Source organism: Rhincodon typus, chromosome 19 (assembly GCF_021869965.1).
Source record: "Rhincodon typus isolate 14 chromosome 19, sRhiTyp1.1, whole genome shotgun sequence".
Classification (NCBI taxonomy): domain Eukaryota; kingdom Metazoa; phylum Chordata; class Chondrichthyes; order Orectolobiformes; family Rhincodontidae; genus Rhincodon; species Rhincodon typus.
In genome coordinates this window covers 27168685-27189005 of record NC_063350.1, presented here as the reverse complement: position 1 = coordinate 27189005, position 20321 = coordinate 27168685, and the positions used below count along the sequence as shown (strand labels likewise).

Sequence of the window (20321 nt, the reverse complement as noted above, 5' to 3'; positions counted from 1 at the left end):
GGAACAAGGTCTCATTAATCCTACTCCATATTTCCAACCTCCTACAGTGTTTAACACAACATTGCTTAAGCTTCAGAATGAGGTGCCTGTGTCAAAGGTCCATGTAGAGGCATTCCATGAACCATTGGACGGAGAATTACACTAATCCATCATTGTGTGTGATGGGAATGCTGACTGTTCATATTACTAAAACCCCATTCTGCTTCTGATATTCCCCGCACATATTCATTGGAAACATGACCAATGGATTCAACCACAGCCATCGCTCTGGTTACAGTGTGATGAGGCTGCAGAGAAATAGAGGAGTAACAGACGTACCAGCAACCCCAAGACCAGCAGCAAACTCCAGCAGCTGTCAAACAACCTCCATGTGAGGAGGTCGCAGCTGATAGTCTGCTCAGGATGTGGACAATATGCAGAAGGTTCAGGATCTCTCATCCTCATTGCCATTTCCTCCACATGATCAAGGCTAATTGCTACCACAAACTGACAAACTGGAGTTCAGGTCAAGGTGAGACCAGCCATGATTGCATTAAATGACAGAGCTGGCTTTCGGGCTGAATTGCCTGCTCCTGCTCCTACTTCTTATGTTCTTATATAATGTAAAAAAGGAAGAAGATGTGAACATTGAGCAGAAGGAACACTACCTTCAGCGTGATACAGTGGAGCACATGCTATAGCTTTAAGGATGGGTAACCTGTGTAGCTTGATTCTTGCCACTGCAGTTAACAATGACAGTCAGTCAGGCAGGTGATAATGTAAAGTGGCAATACATTTACAAACATGAACTTATATTTCCAATACAGTGTCACCTACGTCACCAATATGCCTTCAGAAGCTGCTCCTTTTCATTTCCCTCCCATTACGTACACTGTGATGTGCTACCTGTGGCTGACAGTGAGTGACTTGGTGCACAGCTGAGCTTTAAAAATGTCACTGGCACTGGGAATCCAGGAAGGTCCCAGCACCTGTGAATATTTCTGCTATTGTAGTTGGTTGGCTCGCCGAGCTGGTTCATTGTTTCACGGACATTTCATTACCATGCTGGGTAACCTCATCAGTGCAGCCTCTGATGAAGCGCCGTTGTGTTTTCCCACCTGGTATTTAATCTCTGGTGTCCGTTTAGCTGGATTACCTCACTTCCGGTTTTCCTTCACAGTGGAGTGAATATGGGGTCGAGCTCTATGTGTTTGTTGGTGGCTTTCTTCGTGGAGTACCAGGCTTTTTAAGAATTCCCGTGCTTGTTTCTGCTTTGCTTGTCCCAGGATATTGGTGTTGTCCCAGTCGAATTGGTGGTTCTCCTTTTCCATGTGGATAGAGATGAGTGAGTATTGGTCGTGTCTTTTTGTAGCCAATTGATGTTCGTGTGCCCTTGTTGTTAATTTCCTTCCTGTTTGTCCAATGTAGTGTTTGCCACAGTCTCTGCAGGGAATCTTGTATATGACATTGGTCCTGTCCATAGTGGGTAGTGGGTCTTTTGATTCGGGTGAGCAGTTATCGTAGGGTTGATGTGGGTTTGTGTGCTACTCTGATGCCCAATGGTCATAGGAGTCTTGTGGTCAGTTCAGATGTGTTCCTGATGTAAGGTAGCATGATGAGTGTGTCGGGGCGTGTAGTATCTTCCTGGTGTCGTTCGTGTAATAGGCATTTTCTGACCCAGTTATTCGGGTATCCATTGTCTTTGAATACCTGGAAGATACTCTTCTTCTTCTTGGCGTAGCTCTGTGCTGCTGCAGTCTGTTGTGTGTTTGGGTGGTTGCTGTTGAAATTCAGTACTTGGTCAGTGTGTGCGGCTTGCCAAGATCCTGGGACAAGCAAAGCAGAGACAAGCACGGGAATTCCTAGAAGCCTGGTACTGCATGAAGAAAGCCATCAACAAACACATAGAACTCGACCCCATATACACTCCACTGTGAAGGAAAACCAGAAGGGAGGTAATCCAGCTCAACGGAATCCAGAGTTTAAATAACAGGCAGGAAAACAGAATGGCGCTTCATCGGAGGCTGCACCGATGATGTTACCCAGCAGGGTAATGAAACGTCTGCGGAACAACGAACCAGCTCGGTGAGCCAAACAACCACAACGTCCACAACCCAAGCTACAAATCTACTCTAACACCTTATTTCTGCCATTGTTGAATACAAGAAAATGCAAGTAATGCATATTATGCAAAACTCTCAGTTTTGTCACAAAGTCCATGAAACTTTGTGGGTTTTTTTTAAACTATTTGTTCTAGAAACAGGAGTAGGCCATTCAGTCCCTTAAGCATGCTCCATCATTCAGTGAGATCATGGCTGATCTGTGGATCATATACCTGCCAGAGAACTATATCTCTTCATAACTTTGGTGAATAAAAATTTATTCATCTCAGATTTAAAATTAACATCCAATCCAGCATCCATTGCTGTTTCTGGAAGAGAGTTCCAAACATCTACCACCACTTGTGTATGGAAGTGCTTCTTCGCTCCTGAATGGTCTTGCCCTAATTGTCAAATTATGCTCTCTACTTCTAAAATCCCTGACCAGTGGAAATAGTTCATCTTTATTTACCCTGTCTTTTCTTGTTAATGTCTTGAAGACTTTCGTCCAATTACTCCCTTAGCTTTTAAATTCTGGAGAAAACAGGCCTAGTTTGTATAATCTCTCCTCATAAAGTAACCCCTGAAATACAAGTATCATTCTTGTAAACCTACACTGTTCCCTTCAAGGCCAACGTATCCTTCCTAAGATGTGGTGCCCACATCTGCTCACAGAACTCGAAGTGAGGTCTAATGTGGGTTTTTTATAAATGCAGCATCACTTCTGCATCCTTGAACTCCAGTCCACTAGATATGTAGGCCAGCATTCCATTAGCTTTCTTGATTATTTTCTGCACCTATTCATGACAATTTAAATTTAGGTACACCAGGGAGCCAAAGTATTTCTCAATATTAATTTCTGAAAGGACATATTCTTATCTCACGAAAAGAAATAAATGCTGTCACACCTAGTATAAAGTATATCTTCCAGTTTCTCGGGACCAAAGTACCTCAGAACAGTAAGTTTTCTACTGCAGTGGATCAGGAAACAGAATATTTCTGAAACTGGAATTACTGTGTTATTTACAATAATATTTGAAAAATGCTGCTGCAAGATAAACATTATGAAAGAAGGGACTTGTTGATTGAATAAAAGCTTTATTCTTTCCTAGTAGAATCATAGAATTCCTACAGTGTGGAAGCAGGCCATTTGGCCTGTGGGGTCCAAACCAGTAATTTAAGTAGCATTTCTAAAGGAAAATGTGTGCTTTTTTGGGGGGTGTAGGGTGGAGAAGTGAATGAAGAATTCCAAAAAAAGTTACTTTGGACCCACAATGGGTCCCTTGCACTCAGGTGTACAATAACACAACACTGAGAACCTGCACAAACATCCCTAAATTTAATTCCTGCACATTGCGCCCCTAAAATAGTCCCAATTTCCCTCCCTTAACTAGTGTGAGACTGACCTCTACCAGTACAAGCATGGCCCCAACCAGTTTCATTGACTCTGCCTGACTCTCTGAAGAACTATGTGCTCTCCTTGGCGAGGTGGCCACAGGTCTCGATATGACTGCGGTCTGGTTTAGCCATTGATTTCAGGCACAGTTCCTGCCTCTGGAAGGCACTCAAATTCTCACATTTGGCACCAAGCTTGCCTCCATGCCAATTACACCATTTAAATTTAAAAATACTATTTTTTGCAAGAGTGACGCTGTTGAGGCATGACATCAGGACCTAGAATTCCTGCGGGTGGTGGATGCTGAAACCCACTTTGAAAATTTGGCCCACGAAATCTGATTCTGTGATTGTGTGCTATGACTGTGTACTAGAGAGCATCGGCAACATATATTGGGAAGCCACAGGGTCTCTGCCGAAACTGTTCATCCCATCAGTTTTCAAGTACAGAAAGCTGTAGGCAGTAATTCCTGATGTGAAAATTCAGCATGAAAGTCTAATCATTGATAATGTGTATCTGCACATTTGTTCCTTTGATATTCACTCCTTGACATGGTACTCGGAGTGCCAATTGGAATTTAAGCATAAAGTATAGCTACCTAATAATGATGTGTTCTGTGGTAAAGTATTCTACATTAGATTATGTCAGTAACCAGGGGTCACAATTTCAATGTGTAGAGCTGGATGAACACAGCAGGCCAAGCAGCATCAGAGGAGCAGGAAAGCTGACATTTCGGGCCTAGACCCTTCTTCAGAAATGGCCCCATAAAGAAACTTCTTTACTCAGAGAGTTGTTGGGATTTGTAATATGCTGCCTGGAAGAGTGTTGGAGGAGGATTCCATAGGCGGTTTCAAAAGACAGCTGGATATATTTTTGAAAGTGAGGGCTACAGAGATAGGCTGGAATGCGGAACTAGCTGGGTAGCTTTTTTAGGAGTCAGTGCAGACACAATGGGCTAGAACCCCTCCTTCTGTACTAGAAAATTCAACGATCTTATCCTAGGAGTTTATCCATAAGATTTAGCAATATCTATGAAATCAAAAAAAACTAAAGTTATTTCACAGCCACAAAGGCACTACTGAAACCATGAGCTTGCTCTGCAGCTGATTATAACAAGCTGTCTAGTCCCAGCTGCACCATTACAATGCATCCTTTCCTATCTGATCTCCAGCCAATTTGCATTTTACCAGCATGGATTACACTTCCACAAAGTCAGAATAAAGAAGGTGGTGACAGATTAGCTATAACTGCACATTTCCAATGCCGTCAGGAAATATATATCATGGCACTGAAACAATGATTTTATTTGATGTCCCAAATAAATTATAGGCCAATCACATGAATCTCTAATCTAATGTTCGGTTTATTAATTATTATTGTGATTACTCCTGAGTCTCCTTTTGCATTTTGACTACAGACTTCTTTCTATTTGTAGAACCTCAACCTTGATAATTTTTGCAGAACAGATTTTTTTTCTAAAGATGGTGAATTAATTATAAAAGGCTAACTGAAACATGAATGCACACTAATTTCATGCTAAAAAGATTAGCTAAAATTGAATTGATAGTTTCAGTTAATGGGTCAATACCTGGTACAGTGGCAAAAATGTCACTTCAACTGCTGCAAATGCATTTTTACACCTAATGTTAAATTAAACTGATTGATGCTGCAATGATTGAGAGACAATAATGTTTGCACTTTGCAAGGGGAAAGGTTCTGATGCACCCTTTTAAAATCTGGCCATAGGCCATTTTTTTTCTTTTGCATCAAATGAAGTGAAGTTAGTGACAGAAAAGCAGTGCTTTGGAGCCCCAGTGTATGTATCTTGAATTGATAGGTTACGTATTTGCACCAGTGGCTCTCAACATATTAGGTTAATGAAATCAATCATGCCACAAAAAGCAGAAGTCCAATCTGTCTAATTACCACTCCATCAGTCCACTTTCAACCATCAGCAAAGCAATGGAAGATGTCATCAATAATGATGTCAAGCAACAGAAACTTACAAGTAGCCTGCTCATTGATGTTCATTTTGGGAGGCCCAGGATCACTCAGTGTCAGACTTCATTATAACATTGCTCCAAATGAGGTCAAAAGAGTTAAATAGTACAGGTGAGGTGAGAGTGACTGTTCTTGACGTCAAGGCAACATTTAACTGACCGTAGAATCAGTAACGTTAGGAAAATTGAAATCCATGGGAACCAGGAGGAAAACTCTGCACTAGCTAGAATCACAGATAGTACAAAGAAAGACAGCTGGGGTTGTCAGATCCAATTCAGTCGGCAATAGATATTGGTGTAGGAGTTCTTCAGAGTAGTATCCTAGGATCAAACACCTTCAGCTGCTTTGTCAAAGATCCACAGTCCAAACTAAGTTCATAAAGTATGGATGTTCTCTGGTGGTTGTGTACTGTCCAGTTCCATTCAAAATTTTTCAGATAATGAACAGTCATATAGTCATACAGCACGGAAACAGACCCTTTGGTCCAACCAGCATGCAGCAGGACCTAGACAATATTCAAACGTAGCTGATAAATGTCAAGGGACAAAAGAGAACCTAACCATCAATGGCATATACTACAATTGCTGAATTCCCTATTATCAAAAACCTATGTATTATTGAGGAGAACTATAACTGGAGTCTATAGGTGTGAGACTGGAAAAGCATAGCAGGTCAGACAGCATCAGAGGAGCAGGAAAGTCAACATTTTGGGCTGAATCCCTTCGTCAGGACTAGGAAGGGGGAGAGGAGCCCAGAAATAAATAGAGGGAGACGGGTGCGTCTGGGGGAAGGGTAGGAGAGATGGTAATAGGTGGATGCAGGTAGGAGTTTATTGTGATTGGTATGTGGGAAGGGTGGAGCAGATACGTGAGTAGGAAGATGGACAGGTTAGGTTAGGTCAGAAGGGGGAGGGCTGGACATGGGATAAGACTGGGATTGGAGGGATTTTGAAGCTGGTGAAGTCAATGTTTAGGCCATTGGGCTGTAAGCTTCCAAGGCGAAATATCTAAGTGTTAACAAGGTGTTGTTCCTCCAGTTTACGTTTGGCCTCACTCTGACAATGGAGGAGGCCAAGGATGGACATGTCATCAGGGGAGTGGGAGGGGGAATTAAAATGGATGGCAACCGGAAGGTAAAGTTGTTTGATGCTCTGCAAACCGGTCTCTGAATCTGCATTTGGTCCCTCTGATTTAGAGGAGACCACATTGGGAGCAATGGATGCAATGGATAAGGTTGGATGAAGTGCAGGTGAATCTCAGCAGACCTGGAAGGATTGTTTTGGGCCTTGGATGGAGGTGAGAGGGGAGGGGTAGGGGCAGGTGTTGCACCTCTTGTGGAGAATGTCCTGGAGATATCCTGCTACTTTTGGAACATAATTTCCACTCTTCTATAATTAAGGATACCCTCAACCGCATCTCCTCCATTTCCTGCACTTCTGCCCTCAAAACCCCTCACCTTAACAGCAATAATGCATCAACCAACTTGACTTTCCAGTTGCCATTCATTTTAATTCCCCCTCCCACTCCTTGGCCTCCTCCACTGTCAAAGTAAACTGGAGAAACAGCACTTGATTTTTTGCCTTGGAAACTTATAGCCCAATGGCCTTAAAATTGACTTCACCAGCTTCAAAATCCCTCCACTCCCAGCCTTATCCCATGTCCAGGCCTCCTCCTCTTGACCTGACCTAATCTGTCCATCTTCCTACTCACGTATCTGCTCCACCCTTCCCACATACCAATCATAATAACCCCCGACCTGCATCTACCTATCACCATCTCTCCTACCCTTCCCCAGGCCCACCCCATCCCTCTATTTATTTCTGGGCTCCCCTTCCCCTCCCCAGTCCTGACAAAGGGTTTCCTTTGACTTTCGTGCTCCTCTGATGCTGTCTGACTTGCTGTGCTTTTCCAGCCTCACACCTATGGACTCCGGCTTCCAGCATCTGCAGTGCTTATTGTCTCCAAGAGCTATAACTGGAGCAGTCATATAAATACTGTAAACAAGACCAGGACAGGGACATGGAAGCCAAAACAGCCACAGGAATAGGACCCTGACTGAGCAACCAGCAAGGCCCAGACTGATTTCGACTGCCATGATTGACTATAGCTCAAACCTTGGATGGAGACAGCACAGATCTCCAAACCTGCATTGGACCAGCTGCCTGACTGACCAAGACCAAATCCCCAAACTAGAAGCTGCTCAGCCGCTGAACTGACTGTGGCAGTTATATCTAACTGATGGGAATCTGCTTTCCTCCCCTTTAAAGAGAATGTCTCCATTTTGCTTTATACACATCACCATAATCTTCAAACACATGCAATGTGTTTGCTGCGTCTGCTGGCACAGGCACCACCTCTGACACAGTCATAGCACCTGGCCAGGTGCCTTTATGTTACCCTCTCAGTCTCCCTTCACTGTTGCCTACAGCCACATGCTCCAGGCTATCCTTCTGTTATCAATTGCCATCAGGGAGAGAATGGTTGCTGCCTGGCCTTGTCCACTGAATGGCCACCAGTGCATAGCTGTCACCCAGTTGGGACATTGTGCCTCAGTCAACACAGAGGCCCCCCATGTAGTGGTTCCAGTGTAAGTGAAGGTAAGGAGTCTGGCCGTGCAAACTGCATACTCATAGAATTTCTACAGTGTGGGAGCAGGCCATTCGGCCCATCAAGTTCACACTGATCCCCCCCCCCCCCGGAGCGCATCCCACACAGACCCACACCCCTAAACTGTACCTGTAAACCTGCATTACCCATAGTTAACCAACCTAACCTGCACTTCCCTGAACACTATGGGCAATTTAGCACAGCCAATCCACATAACCTGCACATCTTTAGACTGTGGGAGGAAACTGGAGCACCCAGAGGAAACCCACGCAGACACAGGGAGGATATACAAACTCCACAAGGACAGGCCCAAGGCTGGAATTGAACCTGGGTCCCTCAGACTGTGAGGCAGCAGTGCTAACCACTGTGCCGCCGCCTGGATTGGAGGCAGAGGACTCACCTTGAAAGGCAGTTTTGAGGAAGCTCACTGGACCTGAAACATTAACTCTGATTTATCTCCACAGTTGCTGCTGAGCTTTTCCAGCAATTTCTGTTTTTGTTTCTAATTTCCAGCATCCACAGTTCTTTCGGTTTTTGTTTCGACAGCCACAAGCTTGGGGTACGCAGCCGAGATTCCGAAGTGCCGAGTATCTCACATGGGCAGAGATTTATTGTTACGGGAAGTTAATTCCAATGTGTAGGATAATGAATGAGATGCAAATGCATGGAAATAGACTTCTTGCCATCTGACGATGAGAAAGTGGTTTTACCATTGAAGGAAGGAGGACTTAATTCTGACAGTTTAACTCAACAGCATGAATCTGATTTTTGAACTCTTGCCTGATTAACTCATCACACTCTTCATTATTCTCAATGCCAGGGAGAGGGGAACATTCCGCTCTAAGGAAGCAACCTTCTCATCTACCTTTGCCTTCCAAATCAACCTGCACATATAAATGCATTAAAATGAAAGCATTGTGACTGTTGCCTAGGTAGCCAGCACTGACCTATATACTATTGTGTTGGTGGTCATTGTTGCAATCAAAACCTTTTCATAGCATTGGGCTTAAAGAAATCTGAATTTTCCCAGCAGATTTGCACTGTATTTGTATTTGAAATGAAGTCACATTGTGTACAAGAAAATACAATGCCAGCAGGCAATCAGATGAGGAAATCAGCACAATGTACACTCAAGGTGGATACTTGACTCGCCACAAATTCCTCAGCTGCAGACAAATGTCTGCTGCGTTTTGTATAAATCTTGAGTGATCATTATGAAAGACGCTTTGGGTACCAATGGTGAAAGAATTACACCCACGTGAAAACCTGTTCAAACAGGCAACAAGCTCTGATTTGGAGCAATTAAGTATATTGTCGACAGCTTCAAGCCAAATGTGCATTTGTAAAAGTGAGTAATTGATTGTGCACAGCTAAAATAAAAATAATGCAAATAATTACAGAAGAGAACTGAAATTTTTCGCATCATAGTAACGTTCCCTCCAAGGAATTTGATTTTAAAAAGGTACTTTTTCATACTGACTCTATAATCCACTTTTGTTTTACCCTGGCCAACACTTATCAAGCAAAAAATCTTCACAAAAACAGATTACCCAGAAACTAATACATTCTCGTCTGTGGGAGCATGCTGTGCAACAAATTGATTGCCATGAAGTACAAAGGGACTACCTTTCAAAAATATTTCATTGGCTTTCTAACACTTTGAGATGTCCAGTGATCTTACTTTTCTTTTTCTAATTAAATATAAAATCATACATTTGGTCAGTGAATGTATCATGTCATCAAATACCAGACATGACTGTTATCTTTCCATTAGCTCAATGTTCTTGACTCGGTCAAAACAATTTGTACAAACAAGTGCAATTAAGAATTGTAGACCAGCACATAAAATTTGTTTATTGAAGGTAACTAAATTGTTACATACACTCTGTGCATCATTTCTTATTACCAAGGATCCCTTAGGTACCTTATTGCAGGGTAACTCCTCCATGTCCGCTCTATGACTGCCAATTAAATATTCAAGGCATACACAGCAATTCAGTGAGCTCTCGGTGTTTTGGGATGCCTGCCCCATGATGAAGGGATGGTAGCTGGGCTCTTACTAAGCAGTCTTAAGTATTCTCAATTAAGCAGGTCTGCAATTAGGCTACGCCAACAATGCTTTAAGAAGTTTGAAACAATCCAGGACAAAGCAGCCCACCTAGTTAGCACCACATCTGCAAACCTTCATTTCCTCAACCATTGGCATTCTGTAGCAGCAGTGCGTATCATCTACAAGATGCACTGCAGACATTCACCAATGCTACTCAGCAGCACCTTCCAACCCACAACCACTACCGTTTGGAAGGACAAGGGCAACAAATACATGGAAACACTACCCTCTGTACATTCCCCTCCAAGCCACTCATCATCCTGATTTGGAAATATATCATGTTCCTTCAATGTTGCTGTGTCATTTTTTTCTTAACAGCAGTGTAGATGTACCTACACCAAATGGACTACAGGAATTCAAGAAGGCAGATCACTACCACATTTTCAAGGGAAACTAGGAATGGGCAATAAATGCAGGATCAGCAGGATAATCCTTGAATGAATCAAAAAACTTCTGATAAATTAATCGAACTCAACCAAATCATTATTGAGGGACTATAAGTTGTTTCCTTAGGGATCATGGGATACAAGGACGAAGATGGGTCAACCATTTGCCAGTGGAACAGATACTTTCCAATCAACTTTTTCAGCACTGTTATCACACATTCTGAAACAGGTGGGAACTTGAACCTAAGCCTCCTGGCTCAGAGGTCAGTAAACTACCACTGAACCACAACAGCCCTCCAGCCAGAAGAATACCATCCACACTAATCCAGGTGTTCTCTACATAAAGCATATCCTTTGGGCAAAATGCTGATGGATTACAAGCAATATTGGAACCTTACTGTGCCATAAGTTAGTGGTTCCTGCAAAATAAAAATGCAGAAAAAATTTGGGGAGAAAACAGTGTGATGTTCCTCAGTACAAATCAGATTACACAAAGCTAAGTACTCTCTTTACACTGTTAGAACATTTTAATTCTTGCAATGAAACAACTGAGCTTCATTTGACATGATGAACCCAAGTGTCAGTTAGGAATTTGCTCCAGATTGCACTATAATGTATTGTGAGCAAGGTAGCATTCTTTTGTAATTATTTCCAGCTCAAACATCTATTAACTATAATCCATTCTCCATAACAACTAAGTTACTCGACTTGGAGCCTAACAGCTGTCTGTGGCTGTCTTCTGCTATAATTCCACAGAAATAAAATAGTACTTTTGAGTAGCTTAGCATGGTTAAATAAATGTCATCTTAACATACGTCTCGCCCTTTGACCAGGCTTTGGACCAATGCAGTATGCAGTATTAGGTGCATTGTACCTATCCAGTCTTGATTTTAAGGAGCCAGCCATGCCCTTCATGCAGGTCCATTCAGTGATAAGACGTTGAAAAAGTGGCTAGAAACATTACGTGTAGACAGGTAATTTCAGGCTCAAAGATCCAATTGGAAATCTGGAAAACAAGGTGGGATCTATATTCTCAGGCTTCCCTGGCCTTGTTACATGTCAGATATTCTGACCAGATGGAGAGGTTCCAAATGGAAGATTCGACATTAAGCTGGGGCTGAATTTTGCACAATGGAAGATTCAACATCTTCCATTGTGCCAAATTCAGCTCCAGATTAATTTTCTTTCTGCAAAATAATCTAGGGGAGGGCCAGATTTTCATATTATTGAGACCATATCTTATATATGTGGTCAGCTAGATGGCTAGCAAGTGGATGTTTACATTTACATTTTTGAACCTTTTAACCTTCGATGAGATTTATGGTTCCAAGACCAAAAATAAATTGTCGGACAGATACAAAGTTAATTTAAATGGCAAATGGAATGTTCACCTTAATCTCAAGGTTGCTGCAGTACAAATAGGGTGGAGGTTTTGCTGCAGTTGAAAGTTCTGTTTACAGTGCCTCTGAAGTATTATGTTTGGTTCAGGAAGGATATTTTAGCCTTGGAAAGAGCATAATGCAGGTTCACCAGAATGATACCTGGACTTATAAAGTTAAGTTAAATTTAACTTCATAAAGTTAAATAAGCCTTTGTATTCCTTTGAGTACAGAAGATATAAAGGTATTTTCTGAAGAAGGGTCCTGACCCGAAATGTCAACTTTCCTACTCCTCTGACGCTGCCTGGCCTGCTGTGGTCCCGCAGCTCCACACTGTGTTATCTTTAATTTAATTTAAGTATTCTTTTTCTTGATTCTTTGATGAGAGGTGGGCATCGCTGACAAAACCATATTTGTTGCCCATCCTTAACTACCCTTGATCCTGAATGGCTTGCTAGGCAATTGCAGTTGGTGGTTAGGAACCAACCACATTATTGTGGGTCTGGATTCACCGTGAGGCCACAGGAGGTAAGAATAGCAGATTTCCTTCACTACAGGATATTGGTGATGGGTTTCACAAAAATTATTCATAGTTGGCACGGTCACTATTTTTGAAACCATCTTTTTAATCCAGATGAATTAAATCAGAATTCAAATTCCACCAGCTACTATGGCAGGATTTGAACCCGCACTATTCAGAAAAGTAGCCTGGGTATCTGTCTAGTGACATTATCACCACACCGCTATTTCCCCTAAGATGGTTAAACATGTTTAAGAAGATGAAGGGATATTCAAGTGTTCTTGTGGAAAAATTGGTTGAGTAGTGTCTTAATCATGGATTAAGTCTCTTGGATTCAAGATGGTGGCAGAGTAGAACATCCTGCTGGAGCTCCAATCTCTACCTGTCCTTTTTCTTTCTTTTCCTTTTTTTTCCTCTTTTTTTCTTCTTCTCTCCACTTAGCACTGGAAGTGAATACTTGAGCAGTGGCAGGTGCCAGCAGCAAGTCCCCTGCAGCAGCGAGCCCTGGAACAGCATGTGGGTTGCAAGCCCCAGAACACCATGACCAGTGAGACCTGGTAAAGAGTGTGGGCTGTGAGCCTTGGAATGGTGTGAGCAGTGATAATTGGTACAGTGCATGGGCTGCAAGCCCCAGAACAGCACGGGGATGCAGCCCCGCAGCAACATGAAGGCAGCGAGTCCCAGGCAGAAATTGGCATAGGGGAGGAGACAGTCCTGGCACTTACCACAGAGAAGCTGATTGCCAGTATGGAGTGGTCTGGGGCTTGGAGCGGAACGGGGATGGCTACTGGACTGGGGTCTGGCGCGGATGGTCAGGCAATGTGTGGAGGCCGTGAGCCACTATCCTGTAATGTCTATTTGAAATTTCCTAACTCACTGCAATGTCAACCCTTTAATGATGTTCTATTTTTAACTTATTTTTCAACTCTAAGTATTGCAACTACTTTTAATCCTCTGCTGTATTCAACAATTGATCCTAGGTACTTTTACCTGAGATGTCGCCATAAGAAGGCGGACATTGTAAAAGTTTTTCACTGTGCTCCTACAATGGAGTACATGTGACAATAAAAGAATATTCTATTCGATATTCTATTCTACATCCTTATAAAAGTCTTTAAAATTCTAAAATATTTTGATAGTCAATGCAGAAAGTTTCCTCTTGTGGAGAAGCACGGGGCTGGAGGCCATCAATGTAAGATAGACATCAAGACATCATTGAGGAATTCAGAAGAAGTGTGTTTACACAAAAGGCTGTAAAAATGTGGAACTTGCTATCATAGAGAGTGGCTGAAGGCATTGGTGCATTTAAGGGGAAGCTTTACAAACATTTAAGGGATGAGGGATTAAATGTTTATAATGATATATTTAGAAGAGGAAAGATGGGAGAAGCTCAAATGAAGCATAAACTTTGGCTTGGACTGAATGGCCAGATTCTTGGCTATATACCCAGTATAATAATAGGATATGAAAGAATAGATGGGGCTAAATTATTTCCTTTGATTAATATTTTCATAACTGGGGTCTAAACCTTAAATTTACAGCGAAGTGATTCAGGAAGTATTTGTCATACAGAAGTTTGTGAAAGTCTGGAACTTTCCCACACAGGTCAGAGCCAGGTTAATTGAAAATGATTGTTAGGTTTTTGTTTGATAAAGGTAATGCGAAATAGAAATCAAGATGAACAAATGGACTTATAATACATATCAGTCACAATCTAATTAAATGGCAGAACAGGCATGAGCAGCTTAATGAAGTATTACTGCTTTATATTTTGCTTTGTTATGACCTAGCATCAAGCTTTAAAAATGGTTCTTAGATTGTGTCAGGTTTTTGGTATAAGATACTGGTCCTTGAGAATGACTTGAATATAATCCAATATTATGTCAAAGAATTGTTATTAAAAGAGGACCATACAAGCCTAAAAACTATTTGCATAGTCATATGGATATGGAAGGAAAAAAGCTACACATTAGTTATTTGGAAGCGTTTGCCCATAACTGTGATCAATGGCAAAAAGATTCATTTTCCACAATGTTAATAAAATGAATCTATAATATTAAAATCCAACATGTTAACACAAAATTAATATTCAAAGTCAAATTTTCAATTTGGAGCGGTATGCTTTTAAAATTAAGTTGAATAATAGGTATTATTGTTCCCACATCTTTTCCTGATTGTAAAGAATGATATATTCATTCAAGTTATTATGGCGTTGTAAATTATCTAAATCTTATGGTAAACAAATAATATTTGATGGTATTCCTCCCTGAATCATGGAATTTAACCAAATGCAACCTGAAGCACATCAAGTTGGATGGAAATGGGGTCAGCCCTCTGCTGAATTGGAAGGTACAATGAATCTATTACACATAATCGATGGTGGTTCTTTATGACAGTACAATCCTTGCATGATTTCCACTGGAGGAATCATGGTGTTGGCAATTCTACAACTACAGGTTCATTGAAGTCATGTAACTCTTTTAAAAATGAATAATAATCTGAGTTTTCAAATACACATTACTTGAGTCATAATGCAAATCATCAATTCTAGATAATTTTAATCAACTTGTTCAGAGATCTTATGACACACCTCTAGAGCAGGTAGGACTTGAACACTAACTTCCTGGCTCAAGAGTAGAGCACTACCACTATGCCACAAGAACCCTTTCTTGACTCCCGAATCCTATTTTATTTTTCTTATTTTAGATTCCAGAAGTCCTTACCACAACTCAATGGTTCATTGCATCACCAAATCACCGGTGGCATTTTTACATCTACAAACCACCACCAGTAAATCACCCATGTTTTCCAATTAATTAATTTATGTGCAAAGCCCATTAATGGCATTGCAGTCCATCAAAGGTGAAGGCTAAAGGTGGACCTGAATTCTACCTTATTTTTCTGGGGTTGTTTCACAGTATTGTGATTTGACGATATTTGCCTAATCAACCTCTGTTCAGAGATATTATTACACATCTCCGGAGCAGGTAGGATTTGAACCCGGATCACATAGCTCAGAGGTAAGGACACTACACTGCACCACAAGAGCCCTGAAAGCTATTCAGCTATTCACAGCTACCAGGCAGCTGTGAGAGATTTGTCTTTCAACTGGCCAAACTAAACAAGCTTGTGCACTTCCTCAATGACTCTTCTGTGTATTTGAGTGTGTGTCCTCTCACATGCTCAACCATGCTGCCATGCATTACAGCACAGATTCAGAAAGACATACACCTTTTTTTACAGCAACAAACACCTTACTTTTAAGAGGTGAAGATTGCCTTTAACTACCTCTAGCCGCCCACAACATTGAGTGTTCGCAGAAGTTGTTTCTTCAATGGTTGCAGCATGCGAGATGGATGACTTTCCATCTTTAAATACAGGCAATTTTGAAGGATAATCTCAACCATGACTTCAGAATATACCACCTTGGCCTGGACTGTAGCGTTTGGGCTGATCTGCTGAAGCAGCAAAGGTGAAAACAGAAATGTTGTCACTCCAACACAGGACAACAGATTCATGCATCATGAAACCGATGGCAGTCCTCCAGGGCGGTGGCTCAGCAATTCTGGTGATTATTGGAGAGCAGACTGATAGACTATTACAATTACCTACAGTTGGTAAGCCATGCCATTTAAAGTTTGAACCCAATCACCTTGACAAGATAGTAAACTCTTCCCTGCACTGCGTTCTTGTTAGTGGGGCTATTCTCCTTGGATTGACTTCTCTTGCTACTTCTTCCCATCTATTCTGAGCATACATTCCAAGATGTATGCCCCCTAGCTGATACATAAATTCTCTCTTATTCTCAACACATGTACCGAGGCCTCTAGTGCTTTATTATAAAATCTTGGTGTGTATTCTTTCACATGTTCAACCATCTTGCCATACATTACAGCCCAGATTCAGTTCACAAAAGACATACACCACTTTTTACAGTGGCAAATAGCTTATTTTTAACAGATGAAGAGTGCCCTTAGGTACCACTAGCCAACCACAATATTAAGCCAGTGAACAGCACTGGATAATACTGGTTACAGACTGCAATCATGTAGAATCTAATTGAACATAATGCTTTGAACACAGTGAATGAGCCTTGTTTAGTCATATATCCTGCCCCACCCCCATTTTCAGGAGTAGCTAATTTAATTTCCATTACTGTACATTTGAATCAAAATTAATGAAAACATCAATATTTCAATGTTAGTAGATTTTAAGTTAATTCTTAACTCACTTTTCCTAACAGTAATCATCTACTATCATCATAAATTGGAATAATGTCCTCAAATTTGCTATTGGACTAAGTCTGGCTTCATCGTGTATTTGTATAAAGCAAAATCTCACAACCAGCAATGCGATCAGTGATTGATTTTCAGTGGTATTCAGCGATGAATTAGGCCACATTTTGGAAAATCCTGTGTTCATTATTAAGGTATTCAATTGTTACAGGGAAAGAATTAAAATCAGACACATGGGGGCAGAATCTTCCCAGCCTCAGAATGATGTGGCTTTTGCAAGAAAGTTTGGAAAATCATATGAGATGGCCAAGCAGAAGCATCCAGATGTCAAGAGCAAAGAGTCCCAATCTTCTAACCATGCATTGACTGAGTTTGTCAAGAAGCCTATTTTTAACTAATCTTATCCTATTAATATGTAGTTTCTCATTCTCCCATCTACTGGATAGAAACTAAATGATGACAATTCCTGGCATGAAAGTCAGAATGGATATCTGATGATTCCAACCCACCACCTGCTCCTCTGGACCTCAATCACGGGCATCAGGCACAAATGTCTCGGAGAACTGTCCACGGGCTTGAAACACACATACCCCTTGTCTAGGAGCCTTGGCCCCCAACACATAGCAGTCTCACCACACCCTGTTAGTATATCTCTGATCCACTTACAGTACCATTTCACATTTCTTTGCTGTACTTTAGAGCGCATCAATAGCTATCATTGGAATGCTGTGGCCAGAACACTTTCCCTGCAGGGAAAGGTCCCCAAATCATAGATGCGGTCAGGGTACATCTGACAGCTACTCATCTGGAGTCTTAGCACTCACTCACCTAGTGCCTACTTTGAAGCTCACATCATTCCTGCTTTGGATTTGTGCTGCGTGACAGATTTCACAATCTATCATTATCACAATGGAGTGGTTGTCAGTTCACAGTTTGATTAACAACTCCCATTCAGTCAAGGTATTTGTATTGGGGCTCTGAATACAAATGTATGTTGTTATAAGGGATTAAATAATTGTGTACAGCTACATATATATTCAGAGTAATTTTGTGAAGGCTGCATAGGAAAATTAACCCATTTGCAATTTTTTTTTGAGACAGTAATTTTCTAAAATTTTAACTATTGTTCTCTTATTAAGTAGAAATGTTTTAACAGGAAGATAAATGGTTGCATAAACTGGCATAGCTGGCAATTAAACGTGCACTGTTCAAACTGTCAGGGATGGCACTAACTAAATAGAAAATAATCTATTTCTTGCTTATCATACTGCTGCAAGAAACTATTTAGAGAGCAGAGTTATGATTACATATTGATTTAATTAAGAATCTGACACAACAAGAGAGAACACACGAAACTGGATGCAAGAAATCATGATTATTGCTATAAATGTTTTAAGATTTAGAATGTTTATAAATAACATAATTATAACACAATGCTATTATGAGTCATATAGTTGTACAGTGCACTTTATTCTATCTGCACCTCATGAATTCCTACAGTGCAGATAGAGGTCATTCAGCCCATCGAGTCTGCACCAACCCTTGAAACAGTATCCCACGCAGACCCACCCTGCATTTACCGTGGTCGATCCCTAGACACTACGGGGCAATTTAGCATGGCCAATCCACCTAATCTGCACATCTTTGGACTTTGGGAGGAAACCGGAGCACCCAGCAGAAATAGGAAGAACATGCAAACTCCACACAGACAGTCGCCCAAAACTAGAATCAAACCCCGGTCCCTGGTTCTGTGAGGTAGCAGTGCTAACCACTGTGCCACCCCATATGTGGAGTATGACCGAATAGTGACAGATAACTTGAAAAATATACAGAATTCTTGATATTTGTCTATAATTTGGGAAAGTTCTGACTGCAAGGAAAACATTTTTTTCATATTGTTCAGAGGATCAAAGAGATTTTACCATATTACTTAGCAGCAAAATGCAATGTGTAAATACCCAAGTGTGTTGCAGTCATTAAGTGCCATACTTACTGCCAACAATATTTGAGAAGAGCTGTGAATAACCTCGATATATTGGTAATCAATAATGCAACCCATCACAGAGATATAGGAATGGCCATCCAAACTTTTCACATAGGCAGCTGGCATCTCTCTTCTGACACAGCCTGGACCGTGTTCACTCCACCAGGAATGGTGCACAGAAATATTGAATGTCAGTAGGTCACTCTCCTGTATAAAAACAAACATACGCTTATATATTAAACACATGATATGTTGAATTATTGTAATAAAAATGATGAACAACACTGGTTACAATCAGTATGAGTTATATTGTTAATCCAATCTGCCCTTACTCCACATATGCCCCTTTACCAGAACAACAGCAAATATGTCACCTATTTATTTGTAGCCTTCAACTTCCTAAGCACATACTGAATGTCAGTAGGTTCAATCCATAAGGCGAGACAAATTTGGTGAAAAAGTTGTGCCTCCAAAACATGGCCAGTAGTCTCTGTGTAAACTAAAGTCCACAGTTGTTAAGTTAATGTCATAACTGTTACCAATCGATTATTGTGGGTGTATGTTACAAATGTTGCTTTATTTATGCTTAATGAGTGAGATTTATTTACTAATTTTACACAAGTCTTTTTTATTAATATGTCCCAGGTCACAGGCATAGAATTTAATTCTGAGTCTATGAAGTGGCTATGAACAATATTATTTGAATCACAACATATCTGAAAGGATTAATAACACATACATAAACTGATTCCTCGGAATGCTAATCAGCTGCTGGCATTATTAATATTCATTTAAAGAACCTCAGTGCCATTTCAAGATCATTTGGTTATCAAGTTTGAATATGTTTGATGCTATTGTAATTGACTGCACAGTCTATATAGATAGTTATAATGTAAATGTTTAAGTTTACATAATAAACTTTACAAAAATGTCTGAAAATAACTAGTGCAATCCCACAACAAAATCCACACAGAGACTAAAACAGACCTGTCAATCAAAAGATGGCATCATTAACTGTGTTACTGCTGTCAGCTGTGTTGCACAAAAATCCTACAGCTTTTTATAACAAGCACACTCAATGCCTCAGCAATGATACTGCAGTCAAATCATGCTGAGCTCGTGACTTGCTTCCTAAATTTAACAGAGGGATTCACTTTTTGAATATTCAGAGTGAACTATTAATAGTGATTTTTAGTTACATGCTTTTAATTGTAATTCAATATTGTCTGAAACATAAAGCGTTTTAAACTATTGTTTTCTTTAACTTGTTAAAATTTAGCAGATAATGCTACTTATATATGTGCTGTGAGTATAATAAAACATGTAACCTGATATAAAGTGTCCAAATAGTGATAAATAAATAAATGAATGAGTGGACATGTTGGTGAAAGTAAACGTGGTTTAGAGTTTCTATTTATATTAGTTTAGCGGAAATATTTACTTAAATGGAGTTAACAGTATCAGGTAAGAAATAATGCCAGAAATCATTAATACAATGTATAATATTGCTCTTCTAGGTTCATCCTCTTCTTCCAAAGCAAATGACTTTATTTTGGAACTAATGGAGTGATGTTCACCATCCAGTGCTTTACCCAAATGACCAGCTTTTCTGTATGATTCTTGACA

The 20321-nt window shown here is 40.6% G+C and overlaps 1 protein-coding gene across 1 annotated transcript in view; it reads right to left on the bottom strand.

Moving 5' to 3' along the window:
- The window catches only part of LOC109930785 (sodium/potassium-transporting ATPase subunit beta-1-interacting protein 3-like), a 179394-nt gene that overhangs the window by 35215 nt on the left and 123858 nt on the right, over positions 1-20321 (bottom strand). The window contains exon 4 of the mRNA XM_020530212.2: positions 18705-18902. Within this exon, the coding sequence (XP_020385801.1) occupies positions 18705-18902 (198 nt within the window). The remainder of the gene's footprint in view (positions 1-18704; positions 18903-20321) is intronic.